The 11,720-nt window shown below is 26.5% G+C and overlaps 1 protein-coding gene and 1 long non-coding RNA gene across 2 annotated transcripts; both read right to left on the bottom strand.

Annotated features, from left to right (window-relative positions):
* Positions 1–6,153: 6,153 nt before the first annotated feature.
* LOC122501299 lies at positions 6,154–8,050 on the bottom strand. Its single transcript, XM_043610647.1, has 3 exons — positions 7,827–8,050; positions 7,588–7,693; positions 6,154–6,338 (listed from the first exon to the last, which is right to left on the bottom strand). Exons 1-3 carry the CDS (start codon positions 7,894–7,896, stop codon positions 6,203–6,205), a joined length of 312 nt encoding a protein of 103 aa, XP_043466582.1. The 5' UTR covers positions 7,897–8,050; the 3' UTR covers positions 6,154–6,202.
* Positions 8,051–8,699: 649 nt separating this feature from the next.
* LOC122501303 lies at positions 8,700–10,178 on the bottom strand. The gene is made up of 3 exons (XR_006301557.1): positions 10,029–10,178; positions 9,411–9,492; positions 8,700–9,100 (listed from the first exon to the last, which is right to left on the bottom strand). It is a non-coding gene; the product is annotated as an uncharacterized LOC122501303 (long non-coding RNA).
* Positions 10,179–11,720: the final 1,542 nt, after the last annotated feature.

Genomic DNA, 11,720 nt, shown 5'->3' on the forward strand with positions numbered 1-11,720 from the left:
TGATGCTTGGGATGTAACGGGTTCGCCGAGCATCGGTTGTTAATATTGGTCCAATATTGGCCGAATATTGGCAACCAAGAGAAAAAATTTTTTTAAATAAATTTTTTTAATTAAATAATAATAATAAAAAATTAATGTTCTGCAAAAAAATTCTATCATTGAAAAATCAATGATAGGCGAGAGATATCTGCGTCATTAAATAGATTCGCAGATGATAGGCAAGAGATATCCGCGTCACTAAACAGATTCGCAGATATACTCTGGTCTCGCGACGAATCTCTCGATACTTATATACACTGGAGTCGCCGTGTCAGTTGCGAGAACGGTTACAGCGTCCCTCTTTCGGCAGAGATAAGAATTGTCACGTAAACTGCTAAATCGCTTTACCGACGGCCTTATTATACCCGCAGTTTACGTGACAATTCTTATCTCTGCCGAAAGAGAGACGCTGTAACCGTTCTCGCAACTGACACGGCGACTCCAGTGTATACACGGAGAGAAAAATCAAGCGTTTGTAGTATGGAGACTTCCTATGCTAATTTTGTATGAACGTCCTGCTAAAGAGGCATGTTTTTATACCTCAGTTGCATGAAACATATACTAAAAAAGCATGGATCTCTTGCAATCGTAGTATACTGACGTCCCATGCGTTACAGGTAGAACTTTTATGCTGATAACGTAGAAATTTATACAAATACAGCAGAAGTTTTACGCATATTGCGCATGTGCATTCTTTTACGAAATAAGCTTAACTGTCCATACTACAAACGCTTGATTTTTCTCTCCGTGTATAAGTATCGAGAGATTCGTCGCGAGACCAGAGTCTATTTAATGACGCGGATATCTCTCGCCTATCATTGATTTTTCAATGATAGAATTTTTTTGCAGAATGCTATTTCGATTATTTCCTAATAGTTGCTGCATTTTTAAATAATTATAATTTATAAATAATAAATTATTTATTATTTACATGAATTATTAAAAATAAATAATTAAACAAATAAATATATTAAACAAAAATTATAAACATTAATTTTTTATTATTATTATTTAATTAAAAAAATTTATTTAAACAACATTTTTTCTCTTGGTTGCCAATATTCGGCCAATATTGGACCAATATTAACAACCGATGCTTGGCGAACCCGTTACATCCCAAGCATCAGCCCATATTGGTCCAATATTGGGAGCCTTTATTGGACCGATGATTGGTCTCTTGGCTCCCAATATTGGACCGATATTGGACCGGTAAGAAATTTCTCACTGGGCGATTTGTCCCTCCAGATGTTAAGTCCAATACTCCAGTTTTCTCAGTGTAGGATATGAGAATTTACAATGTAAAAAGTGAATAGGTTAGTGGCGATAGTAAAATAAAATTCTTTCATTATTTTGTAATACTCAGATTTTCTAATGATCTCAAATTGAAACCATTAACTGTATCGATTTGTTGCGATGCAACATTTTGATACGTTTTATGTCTCATTTTCATATTCTTAGAATAACTGCATAATTCACTATAAATATTAGGGTAGAGTGGGGTAATAAAGCCATGGTGTAAAAAAGCCATTTGAGTTTTATTTAAAAACTATTAAACCGATTTATCAGCTGTTTAGAATATAAATACTATTAGGTAATACGCAACTTTTGAATCTAATTTGAATGTTGTACCTAGATTAATATTGTTTTTATTGTAATTTTAATTTTTTGTTGCTTTTTTGAAAACATTTTGGTAAACTTTTTAAACATATTACAATCTGATTATGTGAGCGAATAATAAAAGTAAATGTTTGTACATAAGGAGAAAAGTATACTGAAAACGTATACAATGTTAATTTTTGGAAATTGAACTGAATTAACAATTTATTTTTGCTTTTTTTAATAACTGGTCTTGGGTGTAAAAAAGCCAGGGCAAAAAATCCATTGAATATTTTGTGAAATTCACTTGTTTTCTATTTAAACTAATCTTCTTATTTTACAAAATTTCTCGTGTTTATTTAATAAAATAAATAAAAAAAACGAAAAAGTAGTTCAAAGTGCATTTAAAAAATAAACAAACAAACTTAATATAATTTTCAATTTTGCTTGCTAAAAACTCTTTCATAATTATTAAAATATTTTTCAAATAAGACTATTTGTCATATAAATAAAGGACAACTATAAAAATACCTAAATTGATAACATGTTTTGCTAAAATCGTAGGGTGGCTTTTTCACCCCACCAGGTGGTGCAAAAAAGCCACTTACAGTGCTTTCGTAAAACTCTTATAACTTAGTCCTTTCATGAGATAAAAAATATTTTCGTCAAGAATTTTCAAGCGTAGTAACTAAACTTTCAATAAAAATTGGAAATTTGAGAAAAAAATTTTAAATACAGATTTTACATCATCAAAAGTAAAAATGTGGCTTTTTTACCCCACTCTACCCTATATACTGTTTTATACAATAAACAGTTAATAAAAGTCAATTAGACCATTTTAAACAATTATTAATAAATAATCGCCGAATCACTTTGGACGAAATATAATGAACTGACCCAATTAATAATAATAAAAACTGCAAAACATTTACTTATAATTGATAACATAATTTAATGTCTTTTGTTATTAACGAAATCAAAAATGAACCTAATGTAAGTAAATCTTAATTTTCACTATAAAATAATGCTTTATTTGAATCGTAGTTTTAATTTCTTCCCATTTATTCTCTACATACTGGACCACCACAACAATGAGGATAAATTTTATTGTGATTGACACTTTGAAAACTAATTTGTTTTCCAGGACATGTTTTACTTCCGCATCTGAAATTATGAAACTAATATTATTAATAATGTTTGTTATTTCCTGTTTTATTATTATTACTGTTAATTTAGCATTGAACAAAAAAAAAGTAAAATAAAAGTTCGAATTTATTAAATAATTAAAAATCATATTATATTTATTTATATTTTAAAATATTAATTTTTTCATTTTTATTCATTGATATTATTAATATTAAGCTAAAAAGCATTAAACAAAAAATAAATGCACGGAGAAACTTTTATTACCACTAATTCTTAAAACTGGTGAGACATTTTAGTATGTTAGGTTAGATTCAAGGGAAAAACGACATAGGTTATAGAAATTGCTATTGCGACTATCAAATACACTCATTAAGTATATATTTTACAGCTATTCATAAGGAAACTAACGAAAATTAGTATGTTGTTTTAGAAAGAAAATAATAATTTTTGCAAAGTTCGGAAAGCCATGAATTAAAAAGAAACACAACAAATTAATTGTCTATAGATACTCATAGAGACGATAGTGATACTTGGATCTGATGGTAGATGGCATTAGTGTATGTTACTGTAACTGTAGGTAAATATATTTAACACGACGTAAGAACCTAACCTATATTATTAACGCACACACGCACACGCAAGTAAAGACACGACGATTGGTCACGGAAACCGAAAGATCGCACGATTCGTTAGAAGTACACAGCTGAATCGTCTTTATATATTAAACGAGTGGAAAAATATGTACCTTCGAGAAAGAGCATTTTTTAAAATAACTTTCTAATCAAATTATGTAAATAAGTAAAAGTCGTGAAAAAAATTATGTTATATTGAGGAACAGTTCTTGAATTTAATTTGGCATGAGGAGACATTCACGTTTATTAATAAAAGGTTTTTTTCTTTCATACACGTGTGAATTTCAACTTCGAAAACATTAGGGTTAGTTCGCGACGTCAGCACTGCAAAAATAAGTGTCTTATTTGATATCTTAAAATAAGATGTAAGATGGAAAAATGGTATCTTACATCTTAAAATAAGATGTTTTCTAAAGTATCTTACTGATTTTTAAGATGTTTTATACGTCTTAGATATTTCTTCTATCTTAAAAAAGTAAGATACTTCTGTAAGTTTTTTAAAGTATCTTAAATTAAGATGTTTCTGTCTCAATAAGATGTTTAGCGATAAGATACTTGTGAATTGTAAGATGCGAAAAAATTTTAAGTTACTAAAAACTAAGATACATAAAATGTCTTACATATAAGCCCATAGTTAACCTCAAAACTTTTTTCCCGAAAAATATGCTGAAAATATGTACAAAGATGCTTTTAGTATCTTAAATTAAGATATTTTAAATGACTAAAAAGTGACTGCAATAACATCTTAGAAATGACTACCAAAACATCTTAAATAAGATACTTCTTTTTGCAGTGAGGTGATGGACTCGGTGATGCTCGGGCGAAATCGGTTAAGTCCGCCCGCAGTCCTTCCAAAATTGGTATGTTACGTTAGAATGTCTGTTATATATAGTCTATCTATATGTGGAAAAAAGGTTAGAATTACCGTATTATTTCACAAACAAAAATTGGCATCTTATTCTTTTCTAAAGAAAAATAAGACTATTTCTAATGCAGATGGTAATTTTTGTACACCGAAGGTTGCTTAATATAATTATAACGAACTTACCATATTTTCGTATTAATGTTGAAATTATTAGCACAACGCACAAAAAATCCTCACATTCTAACGTACTTTTAGAATAAAGATAACCAAATATATTTAATATTAGAAGAAAAAGTTTCTCCGTGTGGGTTAGAATTCGTGAAATTTTCACAAAAAATAAAAAGTATTTTTTTTAAATCGAAATGTTGAAAAAACAGAAAAAAAAATTTTTTTTGTAAAAGTTATTGCAAAATGAATTTTTTTAAAACATTTTAAACAAAATTTTATTTCTTCTAAATGAATGAACCGATTTAAATAAATCAAGCGGGAATATAAAGGGGATAAAATAAACTTTCGTTTATAATTAGAAAATTTTTAAAAAGTTTATTTTTTTAATAATTATTCAATAAATTTTGTCGAATTAACATTTGCATTCAATTATATAACTATAAAAATAATCAAAAACTAATAACTGTAGCGTTAAAGTGCACTACACCGCCTAAATTTAATTTTCATTATAACTTTTTAAATAAATGTCGCTCATAAATTTTCTCAACGGATTTTGATTCCTTATAGTTTTAATTCTATGTTAAGATTTTTCTCAAATTTTTAAAAGCTGCAAACCATTAAAAAAGATAAGTTGTTTATAAAAAATTTATTTAATAATTATTTAAAAATAAACTTTTTAAAAATTTTCTAATTATAAGCGAAAGTATATTTTATCCCCTTTATATTCCCGCTTGGTTTATTTAAATCGGTTCATTCATTTGGAAGAAATAAAATTTTGTTTAAAAAGTTTCAAAAAAATTCATTTTGCAATAACTTTTACGAAAAAATTTTTTTTTCTGTTTTATGGTGGACACATTCCCAAGGCCAAGTAGAAATGTTTATTCAACATTTCGATTTAAAAAAATACTTTTTATTTTTTGGGAAAATTTCACGAATTCTGACCCAAATAAAAATTGAAATTTGTTAAATTAAAATATTTTCAAATACATTTACCCTAACACAGAGTAATTTTTGCCGTAAGTACAGACTACTTTGACACAAGTTGTTTCAGGTTCCTCAAGAGGTTGCTCCCCACGATTACAGTTGACTAAAGTTAAAAATATTTTTTTGAAGATATTTTAAAGCTTTGTTTTTACTTAATGTAATTAAAAAATTATTTTATTCTTACTATTAAATTCTTTCTTCTTTTTGTCAAATTATTTTTATTTGCATATTCTTAATGTTATTATTTATAACATAATTATATTTATTAAATTATAATTATATTATTTTTACAGTTCCTTTTCATTTGCTTATGAAAAAAAAAAAATTTGTACTCACGAATTTCTGCATATTGTTCAGATAAATTACAATAAAAAATAAGGATCGATAATAGTAAAAGTAACAGCTTCATATTGTCTCTCGAGGAAGTGACAGACTAATAAAGAATCCAATAAGCAATACTGTAAATTTATAAATATTTAGCTCCAACTGTACGCAAAAAGTTTACAAGTTCATGATTAAGAAATAAATTGTAATTCTATTTATATTAACGATCCTCTGGTTCAAGGATTGTTACCAATTGCGACTAATGCCAATAAACAAATCAATTTTCAAAACACTTTATAGTAATAATAACATTATTAATATTAGTAAACCAATAGCGTACTTAATTACATTTTTTAAGGGAAGTAAGCAGAGTCATTTAAAAAAATAAACGTCTATAAAATTTGTTTAACTGAAATTTTTTATTAATTAAATGGTAATATTTAAAACTTTATAAAATTATTGAATAGGTATTGTTTATTTTATTTTCACACAATGGTTCACCACAGCAATTGGGATATATCAAAGCATTGTTGACTTCTTTGTAAGAAATTTGTGTACCTTCCACGCATTTTGATTCTGGACAACTGAAAAAATTATATATATTCATCAATTTCTCTAATTTTATAACAGTTGTTCTTTAACCCCTCCGCTGTCAACGAGATTTCCACTGTTTGGGCCAAAAGTGTGTTGAAAAAATTTTTAATAGATTTTTATGAAACTTGGTATCCTGATTACGAATCTAACATTAGTTTTCCAAAATTCAAAATGGCGGATCAAATATGTCGGACAACGAAATAAAAAATTGATCAGATTGGCTTGAAACTGAATACTTAAGCATTTTCAGGGTCGCTGATTACGAATCTGAAATCAGTTTTTCAAAATTCAAAATATCTGGTTCAATATGTGCGGAAAATTTTTTAAAATTTATTGAATTTGTTTGAAACTGGTTAATCTGAAATCAGTATGATAATTTTTGGTAAAATTAAATTTCGATAAATACCCTAAAAAACTAATGTCAGATTCGTAATCAGCGACCCTAAAAACCCCCGAGTATTCAGTTTCAAGCCATTATAATTAATTTTTTATTTTGTCGTCCGCCATATTGGATCCGCCATTTTAAATTTTGGAAAACTAATGTTAGATTTCTAATCAGCGACCCTTAAAACTCCCGAGTAACAAGTTTCAAACAAATTCGACGAATTTTGAAAAAATTTCCGACATCTTGGATCCGCCATTTTGAATTTCTAAAAACTGATGTCAGATTCGTAATCAGCGACCCCAAAAATCCCCGAGTATTACGCTTCAAGTCAATCTGATCAATTTTTTATTTTGTTGTCCGCCATATTGGATCCGCCATTTTGAATTTTTGAAAACGAATGTCATATTCGTAATCAGCGATCTCGAAAATCCCCGATTAACCGGTTTTAGGAACATTTAAGAAGTTTTTATTCACCTTTTTTAAATAGCGCATATATATGGGTCATGAACACTTTTGGCCAGTTTAGTTTTGCGCATATATATGCGTCAGCGACAGTCAACGGGTTAAAGTTAATACAAAAAATAAATAATAATATATATGATATTTATAAATAGCATACCTATGATATAAATAAATAAATGACAATAAAGAAAAAAATATCAAATTTTTAAATTAATCCTTACCATACCCATATCTTAAATGATTATTATTAAAAATGATAAAAGCAATTTATTATTGTTAATTCATTTCATTATAGATAAGTACATAAATTGAAAATCTCAATTATAATTTAAAAGTTTAATAAAATAATTCAATAATCATTGTACAATAATTTGCAATTATTAAATACTTACTCAACTTTCAAACGTAAGCTTCCAAATTTATTGAAAGAACATCGAATTTCATAACAATTATTTTCGCTAATTTTCGAATGGATTTCATCACTGTCTGTACAATTAACTACAATTAAACAAACAACATGAATAAAAGAAGTACAAAACTAATAAAAAAAATAAATAATACTCTCATATTGAAAAGAATAAGTGAATAAAATACTTTTGCACATTTTTTCTATAAATAACTAATAACTCACCATATTTCACTTTTTGGAAAGAAAAAGTGACACAAATTAGAAATATTGATAAGACTAATAATAGCTTCATTTTTGAACGGCAGTTGATTGTAAACTAACAAGAATATCATTCCATCGTCTTTTAGACTTTGTTCTCTTTTTCTTCAGTTTAATTAATTCAATCGCAATTTTATTTATATATATTTATTTTCATTTATTAACATTTGCATACTATGAAGGTTGTACTAAAAGTTGAATTTCGAGTTTTTAATTTTATTCTACTTAAGGGTATGTGGAATCAGCCAACTTCAATTAATACATGTATTAATATTCCCACCGGTTTTCTAAAAAAATATTTAATAAATCTTGACAAAATATAAGAAAAATAATATTTTATTTATTGAGGCATTGATCTCTAGTCCAATTATTACAAAAATTTGCTATTAAATATTATTTTTCATTTAATAAAAAGTTTGATATTTTTTGAGAAAAAAAGACAATCAAATACAAATTAATATTGAAAAAGATGAATAAATTTATATTTTTCTATGTTAACATTCATTTTTTTCAATGGCAATTTGTATTCGATTGTCTTTTTTTCTCGAAAATTGTCAAAAAAATGAAAGTTTGAATAGAAAAATATAAATTTATTCATTTTTTTTAATATTAATTTGTATTTGATTGTCTTTTTTTCTCAGAAAATATCAAACTTTTTATTAAATGAAAAATAATATTTAAAAGCAAATTTTTGTATTAATTGGATTAGAGATCCATGCCTCAATAAATAAAATATATTATTTTTTTTATATTTTGTCAAGATTTATTAAATATTTTTTTAGAAAACTGGTGGGAATATTAATACATGTATTAATTGAAGTTGGCTGATTCCACATACCCTTAACATTAAAATTCAAGGTCCTAATAATAATCTCCGTATATGTGTCTTTTAAAGTTTTATTCAACATTATTTCCTTTACTTTTATCGCAAATGATTATACAATTAATTGGGTCAATTAGCAGTTTAAGAGTATTAAATTATATTTACCTATACTAATACTAAGTCTTTCTTTATTTGGAAAGAAAGAACTACATTTTTTTACTTGTAGAATATTTTACTTTATATTTTTTAATTATTACTAACAAAAAAGTTCTAATTATTAAAAATGTTTGAGAAATAAATGCCCGGGGTAAATAATTATTAATAATCAGATAAATCGTCACAGCAATCAGGGTAAATGTTTGATTTATTGTAATGCGTTGCTGGTTTTCCAATTTCACATTTTATATGTGGACAGCTGTAATAATTTTATTATTATCGATTAATTAATATATTTTTACTGTAAATTATATTATAAATTGTTAATTTATAATTATAAGAAAAATTTTTTGTGTAAAATAAAAGAAGCGGAACGAAGTGCCGGATTTGGGATAACGAGAGTAAAAGAGAAAGCCTTGAACTTCTCACTTACTCTTATTATCCCCACTCCTGGACTAGAATTCCCCTTCTCACTAGTCATAATTTTTAAAGAAATTTAATCTAGAGTGACATTTAAAGAGTAAAATAATTAAATTTATATTTACGGATATATATAATCATGATCATACTTCCCACTTTTACAGATAACTTCAAAGCATCCATCTTTTATTTTCGGATTTGACATATATTTGTGTTCATTAGGGCAATTCACTAAAAGAAAAAAATTAACCTCATCATGTGTCAGGTTATAGTATGTTCAATTGACATTTACTGCTAATGGAATTTAAGTATTCAATTATTCACATTTCCATTAGTTTTAAATTCACTTAAAAGTGATTCAAAAATATCAACATCAATTATTTACATTGCTAGGTATTAATAATTCAATAAATTAAAATACAATAATCGAAAGTTATTTACAAGCATTAAAAAATAAAAGTGGTCAATAATTGGTAATTAAATAAAAATTATTAAAAATAATTAAAACGAAATAAAATTGTTTTATTTTTTTATTTTTATATGGATAGATAGGTATTCAATACAAAATCAAACATGTCGAATATATTTCTGAAAAAGGAACAATTTAATCTGCAATACACTTAAAAAAAATTTATTTCATTCAAATAACCGATTATTTGTTCATTATGAAATTCAAGTAAATATTTAATTGATAATTGTAAAGTAGTTGGTTATTTGATTCATATAAAAATTTTTTTCAGGTATGTATTTAAAAAAATGTCAGTTACCGTATTTTGATTTTTGTTCTGTCAAAATAACACATAGTAAAAATACTGATAGTATAGCATTAAAATTTTCATGGTTATGTCCGTATATTTACAACCAGAATTATAATTTAAAATATCGTTTTAAAAATTCACTGTTGTTCCTTCTTTACAAGTTTCTATCTCACTGAGAAAGTTTTTTATCCCTGGTCGTATAAATATACGAAATACTATAGTTTCGTAATTGGTGAATTATTCGACACTTTTGACATATCTTATTTGACAAAGATAAATAAAAAAGTAGAGATTCTCATATTTGGGTCACCGGAATAGATTATTGTTTCTTTTATTTAAAAAATGGTGAGTATTGGTGTAAATTATTACAAATGTATTTAAATATGTTTATTTAAGAAATAATTATATAATTTAATGACATTAATCTTCCATAAATAATTATTATCCAGATGGTACGAAAGTTTTTCATGAAAAACTTGCTATACAGTATCCTAAAGTTTTCGTGGTCGCTGAATCCTAATTTTATGTCAGATTTACAAAATTTAAAATGGCAGATCCAATATGGCGACTTGGAAAATTCAAAAATTGATCTGAATTTGAATTTGATATACGTTTTTCAAATTTTAAAATCGTTGATTTAATATAGCAAAACAAATTTTTTGAAAAGTACACGGAGAGAAAAAAAAGAGAGCCGTTTGATTTGGCAAGAGAGCGCTGTTTTCCCTTTATAAAGCACAGCAGTAGCGCCGCAAACGTCGAACGGTTATACTTTTTGAGGAGTATCGGTTCTCTTCTCCACACAAATAGAGCCGCTTAATTTCCAAAAAGTGTACCCGCTTTCCCCAAAAAGGAGAACCGTTCTCCCCTCGAGAGTAAGCAGCGTGTTTAACCTCAAGTTGAACGGCTGTTTCGCATTTAACGCAACCGCTCTACCGACAGGTAGAACCGCTTACTTTTTTTTCTCTCCGTGTACCGGATATGTCTAAAATGTTAAGTTGGGTTTTTTTGTGATAAATAATTCTAAATTTGATGGCAGAATTAAAAATTATGAGTTCAAAAACTACCAAATAAACATTTTTGGACAAATCTATCTAAATTTAAAAAATTTGTAGATAACAGTGGGTTCGATATTTCAAATTTATACAAACTAATATCAGATTCATAATCAGCGACTCCAAAAACCCCCGAGTATAAGGAGTTTCAAGAGAATCTGATCAATTTTGCTTCCTCATGGAAGAAGCTTTGCAGTCGTTTAATTTATAAAATTTTTAAAATATTCATTTTTTCTTTCAGTTATTTAATTCTTGATTTATATAGTTTAAGGTTCTGAAAAAAAATTTTACGAAAAAGGTCCAGAACACAATTAATTATTCATTTGTTTATTATTAACAATTATTTTTTACAATAAATAATTTTTTTGTAATTGATTGTATTGATGCAAACAAATATTTATTTGAATTGAAAACTATGCATTATTGAATTAAGTAATTTTCATAATTGATTTAAAGCAATATTTATTAGATCAAATTATTCCATTCAATTGACTTAAATAATTTGTAATATGTAGATAAATGTTTAACCCTCTTAAATGATGGTAATATTTATAAACAAGTAAACAAAGATCCTACTCAAATTATACAAAGACGAATGAATGCCAAAGTTGATTTGCTTCTCAAGAATTCCTATATAAATTGTCCAATG

This window comes from Leptopilina heterotoma, unplaced genomic scaffold (genome assembly GCF_015476425.1).
Source record: "Leptopilina heterotoma isolate Lh14 unplaced genomic scaffold, ASM1547642v1 Lhet_208, whole genome shotgun sequence".
In the NCBI taxonomy this organism is placed as follows: Eukaryota; Metazoa; Arthropoda; class Insecta; order Hymenoptera; family Figitidae; genus Leptopilina; species Leptopilina heterotoma.